Raw genomic sequence first — 19,506 nt, 5'->3', positions numbered from 1 at the left:
CTTTAGTAGTGGTTTATTTGCAGCAATTCGACCATGAAGGCCTGATTCATGCAGTCTCCTCTGAACAGTTGATTTTGAGATGTGTCTGTTACTTGAACTCTGTGAAGCATTTATTTGGGCTGCAATCTGAGGTGCAGTTAATTGCTGATTTCTGAGGTGCAGTTAACTCTAATTAACTTATACTCTGCAGCAGTTTCATCATAGCGCTTGATGGTTTTTGCGACTACACTTGAAGAAACGTTGGACGTTTTTGAAATGCTCCGTATTGACTGACCTGCATGTCTTAAAGTAATGATTTACTGTCATTTCTCTTTGCTTATTTGAGCTGTTCTTGTCATAATATGGATTTGGTCTTTTACCAAATAGGGCTATCTTCTGCATACCACCACTACCTTGTCACAACACAACTGATTGGCTCAAACCCATTAAGAAGGAAAGAAATTCCACAAATTAACTTTTAAGAAGGCACATCTGTTAATTGAAATGCATTCCAGGTGACTACCTCATGAAGCTGGTTGAGAGAATGCCAAGAGTGTGCAAAGCTGTCATCAAGGCAAAGGGTGGCTATTTGAAGAATCTCAAATATATTTGTGAAGGCTATTTGACCAAGAAGGAGAGTGATGGAGTGCTGCATCAGATGACCTGGCCTCCACAATCACCTGACCTCAACCCAATTGAGATGGTTTCGGATGAGTTGGACCGCAGAGTGAAGGAAAAGCAGCCAACAAGTGCTCAGCATATGTGGAAACTCCTTCAAGACTGTTGGAAAAGCATTCAAGGTGAATCTGGTTGAGAGAATGCCAAGAGTGTGCAAAGCTGTCATCAAGGCAAAGGGTGGCTACTTTGAGGAATCTCAAATATATTTTGATTTGTTTAACACTTTTTTGGTTACTACATGATTCCATATATGTTATTTCATAGTTTTGATTTCTTCACTATTATTCCACAATGTAGAAAATAGTAAAAATAAAGAAAAACCCTTGAATGAGTAGGTGTGTCCAAACTCTTGGTTTCATGATCATCTTAGGTGACAGAACTCAGGCCATTGTATTGAAGTACATAAAGATGTTCCGCAGGGGTCAATACTAGGATCTGTTCTTTTAACTATTTATATAAATGCTATTGGTCAATCAGTAAAAACATTTTAATTTAATCTATATGCGGACGACACTATTATGTACGCAATTGCCACGACTCCTGACCTCGCTGTGACAAGGCTACAGTCCGATTTTGCAGTTGTGCAGAAAGCCCTGACTTATTTAAAACGCGTGCTTAATACAGGCAAAACTAAATACATGTTGTTTTCAAGTTCTCGTAAGATTGTCTCAGATGGATTACATCTTCACATAATACAATGAGTCTCTGCATACATATACCTTGGTATTTGGATTGGCCATGATTCATCGTTTAAAACACATATGAATGAGCTTGTTAAGAAACTAAGATTCAAAGGTGGAACTAAATTAGAATTTCCGCACTAGGACAAGAATGACGTTGATCAGTAAACATTTCTGTAGAAAAGCCAACGATAAAATCGTTGGCGGTAGGTGCACTTGATTCAGCTGCTCTATGCGCCGGGAAGGCAAAGGTCGCATTCCCCTGCTCAGACGTTGCATGCATCAACCAATGGTGGCATGCCTAGGGCTGTTGCGGTAACTGTATTACCACCAAACCGGCAATCATGAGTCATGACTGCAGTAAAATTCCACGGGACCGTTGAGTCACGGTAATCTCCTCTTATGCACTCTGGACATGCATTGGTAGTACTGGTTGGACTGGTTACCTTATGCTACGCTCCAAACTGTATCCATGAGTATGGGAGAGAATGTATAGGCCTAGGCGATGCTATTGGTTCACTGATTGTGCATGGCGGCTTACAGAGTTAGCCTACAATTATAGTGAATTTGATTTTGAATAGCTTAGTGATAGGGCATTTTTATAATTTGTTTATAATTAATAGGCTGACACATTACCTTCAGCTACAGAATATCTCACTGTGTGTTTCCATCTCCTCCCCTCTCTCCTTCATTCCTTTCTTGAGCGCGCAGAGAGAGGGGCTGTCATGTGTTTAATGAAATAGGTTTCCTTGTGAAAACATGTTACAATCGATGTTCCCGAAAAGATTTCACTTGGTTTCCCAAATTAAGCACTGGGTAGCTGCAGGAACAGGGTTGGAGAGCCCATGGCATACAGAGTTCGGGCAGAATATCACCTGCCGCGCAGCGAGAGGCTGCATGCTCCTCAAACAGTAGGTTGATGTGTGGAGTGAAATAACTGGAGTAACCTACCTGGCATGAGTGAAAAACGAACTGGCGGGAAAGTGGCCTCCATTCACTATTTGAGTGCATATGGATGACATGTCTTTTTTCCCCTGGCCCTCTTCCTGCCCATTTGATAATGGGCCATTCTAAATCTAAACTAAAAAACTCTGCCTACCCGGCTAATTCAAGTGCGCCGACTGCTCTTGCCAATTGGACAACTCAAATCACCGTGCCTGCAGCTTTCAATACCTCACACAACAAAGTTTGATACTAGCCTATGTGAGATTTCATAACTTTTAAAACCATGACCAGAGAGAGACTGTCAAAGAATACAGCAAAGAGCTGCTGTTTTTATGAGTGAGTTCATGTTGAAGTTTATATTCAGCACTGTCAAAGCTGTTTTTACTCAACACTTTTACAAAACATAAAACACCTTTCTCCCTACTTCCACTCACACTACAACCAACACTGCAGCTGCAGCAATGAATGAGTAGCAAGTGTATCGATAGGCCTGCCTTTTTATTATTAGCGGCTCGTCGTGTCTATTTTACATATACATACTATTTATTAGAACACTGTTTAGTAACAATGCATGCAGTAAGCAACAAATATCAACATACTAGGCGCACGCATACTGAGAAGCCGTCATCTAATGCGTAATTGGGTTGTTCCCCGCCATTCGTTCATTTTTGTACAGTGAGTCCCCTTATCTGATTATCAGCTGTTGTCAAACACACATGGGTCTGAAAATATGATTCTCTTCCTCAATACCATGGAGTGAATTCGTACTAGATGAAAATCTGAAATGAGTATGACATCCTGGCATTTAAAGCATTCAACGTTTTCTAAATTTCACATACACTGAAAAAAATGAAGGTTCTTAAAATGGTTGTTCCTTGGAGAACTCTTGCCCGATAAAGAACCTAAGAGTTAAGTGGAGGGTTCTTGACGTGGCATCTACGATTCTTCTAAAAGGTTCTTGAAATGTAGGGAAGCCTGCAGATGTGTCCCTTTCATAGCACACAGCAAATTGGCCAGCGTTAACTATTGTTGATTTCTCAGTGTAACATTTCTATTGTTGATTCAGGAGTTAAATTAACACTGTAAAGAGTTAAATTAACACCAAGTGGTGTAAAAGAACCCCAGTGTTGGTGTTACTAACCAGAGTTGAACCAAAACCATGGCCATCATTCCCAGCATCCTCTATTGCGGGCAGATTTTATTTTTTATTGTTTGTTTCAATATCCATGTTTTGATTGATAAATTAATTTTATGCTACTTAAATATAAATAACACATTTTTCTTAACTAATCCAATCTGTTACTTGGACAATGCACCCGTTACTGAAATGGTTATTCCAGTTTAGATGCTATAGGTAGTGTCATATCTTAGTCTTCCCAACCCTGGCAGTCATTCTGAATGCAGGTTGTGGGTGAATAAACATTCCACATTTTGGATATCCCCACTCTGGTTTGATTTCAATAGGAATTACACAACTTTGCAAGCCAGCATTATGTGACTTGCAGGCCTGATGTGGTCTGTGAACCATGAGTTTTAGGGTAAAACTAGGCCCTCAAAACAAGGCCTTATGAACTATGTAGTGTATTGTGATAAATAATTACATATTAACAATAACATTTTCAAATAGGATCTTACTAGGTGAAGGCCACAGTGCTGAAACTGAATGAATGCAACAACCATGTCTCTGTCACTAGCAAACACAGTCATGGGTGGTACTGGTAACAAAAATTCACTCGAAAGGCACCCTGGGAAATATGCAAATAAAGCTCAACACCTTATTTGCATAAAATAAGGTATTGAGTGTGTGTGGATCTTCAAAGAACCATCCCATTTAAGGTTATTCAAGAACCTAGAATGGTTACCCTATGGCATCGCTCTTAAGAACCTTATTTGGTTCCAACCTGAATCTTTAATTTTAATAGTGTACTATAAAACGTTCTATTTTCGCATACCCAAAATGCCTACTATTTAGAACACAAGTACAGGTATTCAGACACGGCTATTGACTGGCTTCTGGTCCCTGTGATACGGGGGTTATAGTTATATGCAGTAGACGTATGGACACAGACACACCGTCCCTATAAAGCCTTATCTGAGCTCATAGACACCCGTTCATCAATGGGGTGTGTGTAACAGGTGAGTGTTTGTATATCACACAATATTCATGTCCAGTTAGCACGAAATAGGGGGTCATTTGAAACAGGGCAGTACAGTACAACCAACTTGTCCAAAAACAAACTAAATTTCCCACGATTCCCTGGGATAACAATGGCGGCTCACCTGACAATGTCCATGGCCTGGTAGATGATTTCTGATTGATCCACCCCAATGACCATCTTGGCTCCCGCTCTGGCGGCGAACATAGACAGGATGCCCGTCCCACAGCCCACGTCTAGCACCACCTGCAGTATAGGAGGTAGAAGTGCACCTTTAATCCACAAAAGGAAATTTCCCCTTCCTTATAACTAGTAAAGGATTGGCTGATTAGCGTGTTCAGAAGGGTAGATAGAAATTTATCTAACAGGGGTGTAGACCAAGGGTGGCCAATAATTTAGTCCCAAGGGCCACATATGGATTTTTATGAATTTTTTTGGGTCCGATTTTTCATCAAAAGAAAAAGGGCAGGTATTTGAAATACATATACTGTAGGTCCATTATAATTTCAACATACTTTCTATCTAGTTAAAAGACGTTCAAGAGTGGCCCGGAGTGTTTTTTAAAGGCAAAGTGCAGTCACAAATGTAATTTTCCTCTGTTTTATATATACAGCTGAAGTCGGAAGTTTAAATACACCTTAGCCAAATACATTTAAACTCAGTTTTTCACAATTTCTGACATTTACTCCTAGTAAAAATTCACTGTCTTAGGTCAGTTAGGATCACCACTTTATTTTAAGAATGTGGAATGCCAAAATAATAGTAGAGAGAATGATTTATTTCAGCTTTTTTTCTTTCATCACATTCCCAGTGGGTCAGAAGATTACATACAGTGGGGAAAAAAAGTATTTAGTCAGCCACCAATTGTGCAAGTTCTCCCACTTAAAAAGATGAGAGGCCTGTAATTTTCATCATAGGTACACGTCAACTATGACAGACAAAATTAGGAAAATAAATCCAGAAAATCACATTGTAGGATTTTTAATGAATTTATTTGCAAATTATGGTGGAAAATAAGTATTTGGTCAATAACAAAAGTTTCTCAATACTTTGTTATATACCCTTTGTTGGCAATGACACAGGTCAAACGTTTTCTGTAAGTCTTCACAAGGTTTTCACACACTGTTGCTGGTATTTTGGCCCATTCCTCCATGCAGATCTCCTCTAGAGCAGTGATGTTTTGGGGCTGTCGCTGGGAAACACAGACTTTCAACTCCCTCCAAAGATTTTCTATGGGGTTGAGATCTGGAGACTGGCTAGGCCACTCCAGGACCTTGAAATGCTTCTTACGAAGCCACTCCTTCAATGCCCGGGCGGTGTGTTTGGGATCATTGTCATGCTGAAAGATCCAGCCACGTTTCATCTTCAATGCCCTTGCTGATGGAAGGAGGTTTTCACTCAAAATCTCACGATACATGGCCCCATTCATTCTTTCCTTTACACGGATCAGTCGTCCTGGTCCCTTTGCAGAAAAACAGCCCCAAAGCATGATGTTTCCACCCCCATGCTTCACAGTAGGTATGGTGTTCTTTGGATGCAACTCAGCATTCTTTGTCCTCCAAACACGACGAGTTGAGTTTTTACCAAAAAGTTCTATTTTGGTTTCATCTGACCATATGACATTCTCCCAATCCTCTTCTGGATCATCCAAATGCACTCTAGCAAACTTCAGACGGGCCTGGACATGTACTGGCTTAAGCAGGGGGACACGTCTGGCACTGCAGGATTTGAGTCCCTGGCGGCGTAGTGTGTTACTGATGGTAGGCTTTGTTACTTTGGTCCCAGCTCACTGCAGGTCATTCACTAGGTCCCCCTGTGTGGTTCTGGGATTTTTGCTCACTGTTCTTGTGATCATTTTGACCCCACGGGGTGAGATCTTGGGTGGAGCCCCAGATCGAGGGAGATTATCAGTGGTCTTGTATGTCTTCCATTTCCTAATAATTGCTCCCACAGTTGATTTCTTCAAACCAAGCTGCTTACCTATTGCAGATTCAGTCTTCCCAGCCTGGTGCAGGTCTACAATCTTGTTTCTGGTGTCATTTGACAGCTCTTTGGTCTTGGCCATAGTGGAGTTTGGAGTGTGACTGTTTGAGGTTGTGGACAGGTGTATTTTATACTGATAACAAGCTCAAACAGGTGCCATTAATACAGGTAACGAGTGGAGGACAGAGGAGCCTCTTAAGGAATAAATTACAGGTCTGTGAGAGCCAGAAATCTTGCTTGTTTGTAGGTGACCAAATACTTATTTTCCACCATAATTTGCAAATAAATTCATAAAAAATCCTACAATGTGATTTTCTGGATTTCTTTTTCTCAATTTGTCTGTCATAGTTGACGTGTACCTATGATGAAAATTACAGGCCTCTCACATCTTTTTAAGTGGGAGAACTTGCACAATTGATGGCTGACTAAATACTTTTTTTCCCCACTGTACACTCAATTAGTATTTGGTAGCATTGCCTTTATATTGTATAACTTGGGTCAAACATTTAGGGTAGCCTTCCACAAGCTTCCCACAATAAGTTGGGTGAATTTTTGCCCATTCCTCCTGACAGAGCTGGTGTAACTGAGTCAGGTTTGTAGGCCTCCTTGCTCGCACATGCTTTTTCACCAAACTTTAACCTCCTGACTGATGTCTTGAGATGTTGCTTCAATATATCCACATAATTTTCCTTCCTCATGATGCCATCTATTTAGTGAAGTGCACCAGTCCCTCCTGCAGCAAAGCACCCCCACAGCATGATGCTGCCACCCCCGTGCTTCATGGTTGGTATGGTGTTCTTCAGCTTGCAAGCAACCCCCTTTTTCCTCCAAACATAACGATGGTCATTATGGCCAAACAGTTCTATTTTTGTTTCATCAGACCAGAGGATATTTCTCCAAAAAGTACGATCTTTGTCCCCATGTGCAGTTGCAAACCGTAGTCTGGCTTTTTTATGCCGGTTTTGGAGCAGTGGCTTCTTCCTTGCTGAGCGGCCTTTCAGGTTATGTCGATATAGGACTCGTTTTACTTTTGTACCTGTTTCCTCCAGCATCTTCACAAGGTCCTTTGCTGTTGTTCTGGGATTCATTTGCACTTTTCACACCAAAGTACGTTCATCTCTAGGAGACAGAACACGTCTCCTTCCTGAGCTGTATGATGGCTGTGTGGTCCCATGGTGTTTGTACTTGCGTACTATTGTTTGTACAGATGAACGTGGCACCTTCAGGCGTTTGGAAATTGCTCCTAAGGATGAACCATACTACAATTCTTTTTCTGAGGTCTTGGCTGATTTCTTTTGATTTTCCAATGATGTCAAGCAAAGAGGCACTGAGTCTGAAGGTAGGCCTTGAAATACATCCACAGGTACACCGCCAATTGACTCAAATCATGTCAATTAGCCTATTAGAAGCTTCTAATGCCATTACATCATTTTCTGGAATTTTCCAAGCTGTTTAAAGGCACAGTCAAGTTAGTGTATGTAAACTTCTGACGCACTGGAATTGTGATACAGTGAATTATAAGTGAAATAATCTGTCTGTAAACAATTGTTGGAAAATTTACTTGTGTCATGCACAAAGTAGATGTCCTATCCGACTTGCCAAAACTATAGTTTGTTAAAAATACATTTGTGGTGTGGTTCAAAAACAAGTTTTAATGACTCCAACCTATGTGTATGTAAACTACCGACTTCAACTGTACTTCCACACAATGAGGTTGGAATAATACTGTGAAATTGTGACAATTATGATAATGCCCTTTTAGTGTAAGAGCTTTTTGAAAAGACCGCCTGAAATTTCAGCCTGTTTTGGTGGGATGGAGTTTTGGCCTACCTGGTGACATCGGAGAAGGGGCTACGGGAAAAGGATTGAGCTACACACAAAACAGCAAACCCATAGCCCTCATAATACAATCCACTTTCAACTTCCCTCACAAACATTTCTCCCTCTGATATACTCCTATCCTGTGGCCTGGCTGGTCTAGCGACATGGGTTAGAATCCAGCCTACAGCCCTTTATCTTTTCCCACTGTCGTTCTCTTTCACCATCTGTTCAATGAAAATACCTTAAAAAATACATATGTTTTTAAGAGATACTTCTTTCTGGTACGCTGACGGACCAGACTGGGGGCGAGGTGCAGGAGAGGAGCCAGAGCGTTTATCACGATGACAGGGGTCGCGACAGGTCGCCATAACCCTCATCCACCGCCACCCCGATGACAGGGATAACAATACCCAGTCCAAACCCTGTTTCTTCTTCCTGCAACCATCCCGTTTCCCACCCATTCTCTCCCATCCCTAACCCCTTTGACTGAAAAATCACTCCACCACTCTTCACCATCCTCCCCCCCGGCCTATCCTCTACCCCCTCCCTCCCCTCCTCCAGGGCCTACCTGGTGGCAGCACTTAAGGGATGGCCTTGGAGATGGACGCTGCCTGCTTCCAATGACAGTGCAGGGTTGGGGAAGGAGGGGGGGGGGGCAATAAGAGGGTTGTTGCGCTTGTTATCAGCACTCCACAGTCCGCAGCCGAGAGGCTCTACGGCGCGTAATGAAGTCGCAGTGTTTTAAATCAGGCGCCGTCACCGCTATAGCAATTGTGAATTTACATTTTAAAAACCCGCACTGCCGAGTTCTTTGCTCACCTTGTCCTTGAACACTTCCGGGTTAAGGTACATGAAGTCCCTGTAGCTTTCTGTGCGCACTTTATCCTGAAAGGAAGGAACAAAGGACATACAGGTCATCCATTACCGCGGGCAGAGAAGGCATAATCATAGAGCATGTCTTCAGAAACAACATAACACACTGAAAAATATTATCCAATCACCCGAGACCAAGGTGTATGTGTCACAGCCGGGCAGACGGTTGTATGTCTATGTGATGGAGAGTTCCCGTGAAAACAAGAGGGGAGATGACCACAGGACTCGAGTGCCATGTTTGTGCTTGTATGTGGTGTCATCTCGTGGAATCAGAGCTGACTGGGGTATTGACTCCACGGAAAATGAGTACAATGATTGTTAGGCGTAGAAATCTAAAAAAGAGTAGACTCATTCTAACATAGAAATAGAAAGGACTGGCATCGTTTCAACCATTCCACATGGAATCTAGTTGGGAGTCAGGACTGGCTAATAAACATGCCAATCAAATCCTTACGCTTTTCAAAGGGAGGCCCTCTACGTACCCATGAAACACACATTTATCTATAACTCACAACTTATCCGCACTCACTTCGGATGATGACTACATTGCCAGTGCCTTCGCATGCTGTTGGTGAGGTGACAGAAACCGAACAAAGCAATCAAATATTTTGCAAAATTACAGTTAAATCCCATAGGAGCGGTTTCCCGGAAACAGAGATTCTCCATTGAGCTTGCTTTTAGTCCAGGACTAGGTTTAATAGTGTCAAGGAAACCATCCCCACCCCATGGTGTTGAAATAAATTACAAATCAATTAGAAGTTTAATTTTCTCTGTTCCAAAGACTGATCTGACATGACAACTGACCTCATATTCATTATACTAGTCTGACATGAGGAGTGGCGAAGGATCCTTGGCGCAAGGATGATTGAAAAGGGGTTAGACTCACTTTCTCTCTCGCCCTGTCTTAAGCACGCTCTCTCACACACACACACAAACAAACACAGAGTGTCAACGGTGATCCACTTTATGGGAGCCTGTAAATGAGTTGAAGATTTTCTACTGCAAACCTGTCACGTGGTTTGTCTTTCATCCGAGGAAGGGTTTTTGATGGAGTTTAGTCTGACGTATATACATGTATGACGCAAACATTAACAGTGCTAAGCACCAATCAGAGGGAGGGAACGGATCATGTCGAAGCACTGCGGTAAGTGCACACACAAAACTTATAATGCTTAAGAAGTGTGAAATACAATTACCGCATCTCAAACCTCCACCATGCTATAGTAATGCTGATGTTTCGCATGAGAGCTCACTCCTTATTGCTGATTTGTCACTTTGAGAAAAACGTCATGTTATCGACATCGGAGTTTGCATAGAGACGATCCTTTTCATTTAATGCTACATCGAGCCTTTCAGATAAACCGCCCTGCTAAACCTGCGTCCCTCCTCTCTCTGCAGAGAAACATCGGTTTAATAGAGGGCATGAGTGTATGCATCGGTGCAGGCATGACATTGTGGTGGCGGACCTTAAGCATCTCCTCGTGGATGCTGTAGTGACCATATGAGCTGAAGTAGGCCTCGTCCTCGTCCTCCCGGAGCTCAGCCACGGCGCCCAAGGCCCTGGTGCCCCGACCCACATCCACATTCAATACCAGACCCTGGGCCAGCAGCCTGAAACAAATACCATAGTATTTTACAACAGAGTAGAATGAGGTTGCCCCTAGACCCTGATCTAAGGTCAGTTTTGCATTTCCCCCTAAATGTTTAAGGTTCGGATTGGCTGATCCTTCCGACAGGACATAGCGGTAAATGGAAAGAGAGCATCTATATTCCACCCCCACAACCACCACTCCTCTCTACCCCCAACTCCCCCTCTCCCTTTCTATGCAGCAGTGGAATTTTCCCTCCCTTCTCCTTTTCCTCCTAGTCAAAGGAAAGGCCTCTGCAATACTGAGTTCACGGAGTCCCTCTGCTGGCCGCAGGTGGGAGGTGCATGTGTGAGAAAGAAACACCAGTGCCATCAAATGCAGGGATCCAGTGTGACCATTTGGTCGCAATTTGCGACCTTTTGACTTGACTGTGCAAGTAAAAAATGTGTTGGTCGCATCGGTGCCAATTGCAAATTCTAGGTGGTTACTTCAATCAAACCTTTGTGGTGGCTAAAACAATGATTTGGTCAAACAGTAAAGTCCATTACCCTGGCCTGATTCCTTAATGAAAGTGTCTGTCCTGCCCCTGTTTCACTGGTAGCTGCTGTGATGAGACACTCTCACTCCCTGTCCCGCCGAGTGCCCCAAGGAGAGGTAGAGAACATGCGTTCTGATTGCGCAATTGAGGACACTGGAGTAATATACTTTACACCAAGAGGTCTGGGTCTCTGGATTCAGTCGTGTCAGGTGAACTGTTGTGTCCTCACCTTTGTTCTGATAATTTCCCGAAAAAGAAAAGGCACAACGCTCGCTCACCATTAAAAACATATTTTATTTAAGCAACTATTAAAAGCTTAAATAAAATAATGAATTTCCAATGGTGAGCGAGTGTTGTGCCTTAACCTTTTCAATGATGATCACATTTTTTGGTTTCACCTCCACTCACGTTGGTTGAGCACCTTCCACTACTTCCCCTTTCAATTGCTACCACGGTTATGCATATGCTTCTCACATTTCTTCTGTTAGAAACATTTCAATTTGACCCTATCCATATAGGCCAATTCCCCTGAGTGTAAAGGGTTAATGTAGTATTTGTATTTTTGTAATAATATCAGAAGTGGTAGTAGTGGTGATGCTAATAACAGTAGTAGTAGTAGTCATCGCAGTAATTAACAGTAATGTTAATAGTAGTGTGGGCAGCACTGACTTGAGTTTGTGTAGGTCGTCCATGGCTCTGGCCAGGGCCTCCTCTGTGCGCTGGGCCCTCTCCTCTGCAGCCTGGGCCCTCTGCAGAAGAGCATCAGAGGAGTGGCTGGCGTCACACTGGCCTCCAGTAGAGGGGCCAGCCAACATCCCCATCCCCTCACACAGTTCTTCCAGATCTAACAAAAGAGAGAGTGAAAAAGAGAGGGGGGGACTCACTTGAACACATTTCAAACACGGGAAGATAATGACTGGCTACTCCACTAACAGTACTGTGTACAATTGCATCTCTGCCCAACATGCAATGCTCCCAACCTCCTTTTTCTGAACCGTGCCAGTGATGTCATCCCATGCAAATGCCCAGTCACAATGAAGCACTAATGGGTTGTACCAACTCAAATAATACCAGATAAAATAAAACAGCACTGCAGTTTCACTCTGTTTACAGGAACAGCTTGCAGGCTTTGTTGGTTTTAAACAGGTTCAAGTTCCTCTTTAAAACAACATTGGATATTGATGCAAAACCCCACGTCTAGTGAAAACATTCTAAATAAACCTGTAATGCAGTAACCCTTTATCTGTACTTGATTAAATTGAGGCCTTTGAGTTGAACAATGAACCTGTGAACGCCAGTACCTATCTGCAGTAAGGGGTCATCCTGTAAAGCTGGCCTCATGTACTCATCACTCTCCCAAGGAATAGAACACGCAGACAGCGTAGACAGGCTCTGCCCACTGCACTTCTGCAAACACAAACACACAGTCATTATTGTCCATGAACTTGGAAAACCAGGGATGTATTTGGCACGACATAGAAAGGCGATCTGTTTTAACGATAAGTAGATACAGAACTAACTGATTAATTTTGGAGGTTCGAGAACCTGAAATTCATGATTAATCAAATCATAGCTATAAAGAATCTATGAAGAATACAATTGCACATCTATAATTATGTTTTTGTTTACATGTGTGTCGGAGAAGGCTCCTGCACACTGCACGCTTGCAATAATATCAGCAATGGGGCTTTCCACACAAGATAGGCCCAAAGATAATTCTGATGTTTTGGATCTTCCTGAAATTAAATCCCTGGAAAGGTCCATTGGGGAAAGGATGTTTGGCATACATTTGAAATCTGTTCCCAAAATAATAATACATTATATTTGGGAAATGTGTGACATTTTGGCCTTACCCAGGCCTTCTTTAATTAAGACACTACAATGATTAGTTTGTAGATACTACAAAGCCAGTGTTGGTGTCATTTGAAAAATTACCGGATGCTCTGAAATATGAGTACTGTTTAGATTAAGAATACCATTTCTTTAAATTAATTTATGGATAATTAAAAACTACCATTTCTGATTTTATTCCTAACTAATTATTTCTCAGTAATTATTTTGGATAATGATTTCAAAGTCATGCCAAGCATCCTTCCCACAAAAACCCTTTCTATGGACTTCCTTTCAGTAAGATCCGAAACATTATACACAGAACCAAAATATAAACGCAACATGCAACAATTTCAATGATTTTACTGAGTTACAGTTCATATAAGAAAATCAGTCAGTATAAATAAATAAATTAGGTCCTAATCTATGGATTTCACATGACTGGGCAGGGGCGCAGTCATGGGTGGGCCTGGGAGGGCATAGGCCCACCCACTGGGGAGCCAGGCCCAGCCAATGAGAATGAGTTTTCCCCCCGCAAAAGGGCTTTATTACAGAGAGAAATACTCCTGGAGGGACTGTGACAGCCGGTTAAATGGCGTCCCTTGACAAGGCAAGAACAAGATGTGTCAGGAGAAGTGCAGTATTATCATAAGGAGACGTATACTTGGAATACGGAGGATGAATGGAGGGAAAAAGAGAGGCAGAGGTCGTCTAAGAGAGAGAGGGAGGAAGAGGGTGAGCTTGAGTCGGTTAAAAATGGCGGAAAAAAGGCAGATGGTTTGTAAAGAATGGTAGAACGTGTAAGCAGAGTGAGTTGAAGACAGGAGGAGAAATGGAAGTGAATGAGGGCGAAGTATCGGAGGTGGTAGGTGTGGTGAAGTTCTCGGAGCCCGAGGTTTGCACCGAGGGTCAGGATAAAGATGAGTCTGTGACAGTAGGAGTGAAGTTTTTGGAAAAAGTGGAACCCTGCCTTTTGGATGATCCATTTGTGGTTTCAGGGTGGTTGAAAACAGAGTTGGGTGCTGTGGAATCTGTGAGGGTAACCAGAAGTGGTCTTGTGATAATTGTTTGCGTTTCTGCTGGACAGAGGGACAGGCGCTCCGTGTTAAATGAATGAGGGCAAGAGATGTGAATTGTTTTGCTCTCAAGAAAAGGGTGCCATTGAAAGGAGTGATTACTGGGGTAGCGGTAAATGTGAAAGCTGACCAACTGAAGGGGAAGATTCCCAGTATTTGTGATGCCCGTCGTTTGCTGCGACGCAGACAGGGTGGCGTGAGTGGAGAAACAGAAGAGTCATTGTCTGTTCTTTTGAGTTTTGATGTTGAGTCTTTGCCCGACAAAGTGAAGTTACGATATATACAGTACCAGTCAAAAGTTTGGACACACCTACTCATTCAAGGGTTTTTCTTTATTTTTACTATTTTCTACATTGTAGAATAATAGTGAAGACATCAAAACTATGAAATAACACATATGGAATCATGTAGTAACCAAAAAAGTGTTCAACAAATCAAAATATATTTTATATTTGAGATTCTTCAAAGTAGCCACCCTTTGCCTTGATGACAGCTTTGCACACACTTGCCATTCTCTCAACCAGCTTCATGAGATAGTCACCTGGAATGCATTTCAATTAACAGGTGTGCCTTGTTAAAAGTTAATTTGTGGAACAATCAGTTGTGTTGTAACAAGGTAGGGGTGGTATACAGAAGATAGCCCTATTTGGCAAAAGACCAAGTCCATATTATGGCAAGAACAGCTCAAATAAGCAAAGAGAAACGACAGTCCATCATTACTTTAAGATATGAAGGTCAGTCAATACGGAACATTTCAAGAATTTTGAAAGTTTCTTCAAGTGCAGTCGCAAAAACCATCAAGTGCTATGATGAAACTGGCTCTCATGAGGACCACCACAGGAAAGGAAGACCCAGAGTTACCTCTGCTGCAGAGGATAAGTTCATTAGAGTTAACTGTACCTCAGATTGCAGTCCAAATAAATGCTTCACAGGATTCAAGTAACAGACTCATCTCAACATCAACTGTTCAGAGGAGACTGTGTGAATCAGGCCTTCATGGTCGAATTGCTGCAAAGAAACCACTACTAAAGGACACCAATAAGAAGAAGAGACTTGCTTGGGCCAAGAAACAAAAGCAATGGACATTAGACTGGTGGAAATCTGTCCTTTGGTCTGATGAGTCCAAATTTGAGATTTTGCTTCCAACCGCCGTGTCTTTGTGAGACGCAGAGTAGGTGAACGGATGATCTCCGCATGTGTGGTCCCACCGTGAAGCATGGAGAAGGAGGTGTGATGGTGTGGGGGTGTTTTGCTGGTGACACTGTCAGTGATTTATTTAGAATTCAAGGCACACTTAACCAGCATGGCTACCACAGCATTCTGCAGTGATATGCCATCCCATCTGGTTTGCGCTAAGTGGGACTATCATTTGTTTTTCAACAGGACAATGACCCAACACACCTCCAGGCTGTGTAAGGTTTATTTGACCAAGAAGGAGAGTGACGGAGTGCTGCATCAGATGACCTGGCCTCCACAATCACCCGACCTCAACACAATTGAGATGGTTTGGGATGAGTTGGACCGCAGAGTGAAGGAAAAGCAGCCAACAAGTGCTCAGCATATGTGGAAACTCCTTCAAGACTGTTGGAAAAGCATTCCAGGTGAAGCTGGTTGAGAGAATGCCCAGAGTGTGCAAAGCTGTCATCAAAGCAACAGGTGGCTACTTTGAAGAATCTCAAATATAAAACATACTTTGATTTGTTTAACACTTTTTTGGTTACTACATGATTCCATATGTGGTTTTCATAGTTTTGATGTCTTTACGATTATTCTACAATGTAGAAAATAGTAAAAATAAAGAAAAACCCTGGAATGAGTAGGTCTGTCCAAACTTTTGATTGGTACTGTAAGTTATCCTGTATGAACTTTTGTGCCGAATGCATTACATTGTTACAGGTGTCAAGATTATGGGCATGTGGCAGCAGTGTGTAGGAGGGAGGTTCCTAGGTGTGAGAAGTGTGCAGAAGGGCATGAGACAAAGGAATGTGTAGCATTGGGGAAAGTAGTGGCATGTGTTAATTGTAGGGGTGCCTATGGTACTGGGGATCAGAAATGTCCTGTGCGAGAGAGGCAGGTTGAGGTTTCCAGGGTTAGAGTAGTGCAGAAGTTGTCATATGCTGAGCCAGTGAAGAAAGTAGAGGAAGATGGGTAAACGGGGAGGGATCCTGAGAGTAGTGGTGTGAGTAGTTGATCTGTACCAGTACAGAGGGATAAACCAACAAGTGATATATGTTTCAGTAAGATTTGATTTTTGGCATTTATAGCAATGGTTATCAACTGTACTGCAGGGATGGAACGTAAGTCGCAGAAAATAGAGGTTGTGGTGGCAGCTGCAGAGAGGTATTTGGGTGTGCGAGACTTGACATCAGAAGAGTTACAGGGTGTGTTAAGTGGTGGTGTCCCATCCTTTAGATACTAAATAGATTTAAATACTGGAGTATGGTATTTATTATTATTGTATTTTTTGTGAGTGTAGTGTTAGATGGTAGGGTATTTGTTATATTATTATTATTTAATTTTTTTCAAGCAAAGTATAAGGGGAGTTATACTCCAGTCTAGTAGGTGGCGGTAATGCAACATTTATTCGATGCCAAACGCAATTAAACCTCATCGAAGATAAATACTCCTCATAAAAGGAAAAATGCTCACTAACAGGGATGTAAACAAATGTGTGCACCAAATTGTAGCGAACTAAGCATTTTGTGCGTATGAAAAATGTGTGGGAACTTTTATTTCAGCTCATAAAACATGGGACCAACACTTTACATGTTCCGTTTATATTTTTGTTCAGTATAACTATCTTTGGGCACATCTGGCATGGAATTGCCCAAAAGGTATTTCTAGCAGGTAGTCTAAACACCTTCTGTTCTTTTGCAATGAAAATTTCTAAAAAAATGTCTAACCTCAATCTCAGCTCAAGAGACGACTACACTTCCAAATGATAAGAAGCAAGAATGAGATCTGGGTCATTACTATTTTACCTGGACCATGCTTTGGCCAAAGGTCTGAAGTCACTGTGTATCAAAACACAATAAGGGATGGGATATGTGCTTACCACTGTCCGTATGTAGTTTATCATCTTGATGTAGCCATAGTCATCTAATTCTACGGGGAAGGAGTTTAACAACGTCAGATGTGAGGAGGATTGATTATATCACAACAGAAAACAATGATAACTCTTTATAAGAGAAGTTTACAAACTTACTGTGTTTCTTAACCACTTCTACAAGGTCGACTTGATGCTCTCCTAGGCAGTGTTGTAGTGTTTCTGGTACAGAATTTGACATCCTGAGAAAACATGAAGGACAAGACCTATTTTAACCAGCAACACTTTCAGAGAGACTTAACTATTTCACACCAGATGAAATGTATCAGTGAGTTGCTTAAAACAGCAATGATACACACTTGTCACAGAATAAGCAAGTAACTTGAAAGTTGTTGTCATTTGCCTCCTCCATCCACTGCCACTGTTCCTCATTATCACTGTCTGAGAGATCGGGCACATCGTCCCCTGCCCCACCGTCGTGATCTGTCACAGTGTCAGTAAAGGTGTCAGTCAACACAGATGGGTAAATTATAATAATCTTTGGTGTCAGTATCAAAACATTGCATGAACTGGCTAACTAGATAGCTGTAGCCAACGGGCATTGCCATTATATGTGTGCCTAACAAGTTCAACCACTTTTGAGTTATCTGAATAACGTGGTAATCCAAAAAGCTGCATGGAGTATGCTCAATAGAAGCTCAGCTAGCAAGCTGGCTAGCTAAGGTTAGTTAATTAGCATACCGGTATATGAAATGCATTAGCTCATTTAGCTAGCTAGCTACACAATAAACATGACAAGACTTCAAATATACACACGAATTAACAACTATTTTAAGTACAAAATATCAAAATTACAATATGATGACCGTTCTCTGTAGTGCACCATTCAGTATTTCTATTATCATCGTTTTTCTATCACTATTTACGTTTCTCACGTGTACCTGTATATTCCGCCATGCTGTCTCCTTGGTTTCAGCTGTGTACACGCTGCTTCCGGGTCTAGTTCCAACGTGTACTTACAATGGCCACTAGAGGTCACCAACTCATACCTAAATCTTTAAGGGATTTGAAGAGGTACAGACAGAGCTCCAGGAGGTTCGTGCTGATTGTACGGAGATTGTGACAGTCGGTTAAATGGTGGCCCTTAAAGAGGCAAGAACAAGATGTATGTCAGGAGAAGTGCAGTGTTATCGTAAGGAGACTTATACTTGGAATACGGAGGAGGAATGGAGGGAAAAGGAGAGGCAGAGGAGGTCTAAGAGAGAGAGAGAGGGAGGAAGAGGGTGAGCTTGAGTTGGTTAAAGATGGCAGAAAAAAGGGAGATGGTTTGTTATAGAAGAATGGTAGAAAGTGTAAGCAGAGTGAGCTGAAGACAGCAGGAGAAATGGAAGTGAATGAGGGCGTAGTATTGGATGTGGTAGGTGTGGTAAGGTTCTCGGAGCCCGAGGCTTGCACAGAGAATAAAGATGAGTCTGTGACAGTAGGAGTTACGTTTTTGGAAAAAGTGTACCCTTGCCTTTTGGCTGATCCATTTGTGGTTTCAGAGTTGGTGAAAAAAGAGTTGGGTGTTGTGGAATCGGTGAGGGTAACCAGAAGTGGTCTTGTGATAATTGTTTGCGTTTCTGCTGGTCAGAGGGAGCAGGCGCTCCGCGTTAAACGAATGGGGACAAGAGATGTGAATTGTTTTGCTCTCAAGAAAAGGGCACCATTGAAAGGAGTGATTACCGGGGTAGCGGTAAATGTGAAAATTTACCAACTGAAGGGGAAGATTCCCAGTGTTTGTGATGCTCGTCGTTTGGTGCGACGCAGACAGGGTGGCGTGAGTGATGAAACAGAAGAGTCGTTGTCTGTTCTTTTGAGTTTTGATGTTGAGTCTTTGCCCGACAAAGTGATGTTAGGATATATAAGTTATCCTGTACGAGCTTTTGTGCCGAATGCATTACATTGTTACAGGTGTCAAGCTTATGGGCATGTGGCAGCAGTGTGTAGGAGGGAGGTTCCTAGGTGTGAGAAGTGTGCAGAAGGGCATGAGACAAAGGAATGTGTAGCATTGGGGAAAGTAGTGATTTGTGTTAATTATAGGGGTGTCCATGGGGCTGGGGATCAGAAATGTCCAGTGCAAGAGAGGCAGGTTGAGGTTTCCAGGGTTAGAGTAGTGCAGAAGTTGTCATATGCTGAGGCAGTGAAGAAAGTAGAGGAAGATGGGTCAAGGGGGAGGGATCCTGAGAGGAGTGGTGTGAGTAGTAGATCTGAACCAGTACAGAGGGATAGGCCAACAAGTGATATATGTTTCAGTAAGATTGGATTTTTAG

The 19,506-nt window shown here is 42.3% G+C and overlaps 1 protein-coding gene across 2 annotated transcripts in view; it reads right to left on the bottom strand.

The window, feature by feature from the left end:
- The window catches only part of LOC311127956 (protein arginine N-methyltransferase 3-like), a 129,950-nt gene extending 111,767 nt beyond the window's left edge, over positions 1-18,183 (bottom strand). For both annotated transcript variants that reach the window (XM_084159859.1, XM_084159860.1), the window contains exons 1-9: positions 18,136-18,183; positions 17,554-17,677; positions 17,354-17,436; positions 17,204-17,253; positions 12,544-12,649; positions 11,912-12,086; positions 10,582-10,726; positions 9,062-9,127; positions 4,563-4,684 (exon numbers count right to left, since the gene is read on the bottom strand). In XM_084159859.1, the coding sequence (XP_084015985.1) occupies positions 4,563-4,684; positions 9,062-9,127; positions 10,582-10,726; positions 11,912-12,086; positions 12,544-12,649; positions 17,204-17,253; positions 17,354-17,436; positions 17,554-17,677; positions 18,136-18,151 (887 nt within the window). In that variant the 5' untranslated portion in view covers positions 18,152-18,183. The remainder of the gene's footprint in view (positions 1-4,562; positions 4,685-9,061; positions 9,128-10,581; positions 10,727-11,911; positions 12,087-12,543; positions 12,650-17,203; positions 17,254-17,353; positions 17,437-17,553; positions 17,678-18,135) is intronic.
- Between the last annotated feature and the right edge of the window lie 1,323 nt (positions 18,184-19,506).

This window comes from Coregonus lavaretus (assembly GCF_964263955.1).
Source record: "Coregonus lavaretus genome assembly, chromosome: 4".
In the NCBI taxonomy this organism is placed as follows: domain Eukaryota; kingdom Metazoa; phylum Chordata; class Actinopteri; order Salmoniformes; family Salmonidae; genus Coregonus; species Coregonus lavaretus.
Note: the sequence above shows the minus strand (reverse complement) of the source record. Positions and strands in the feature narration are given on the sequence as shown.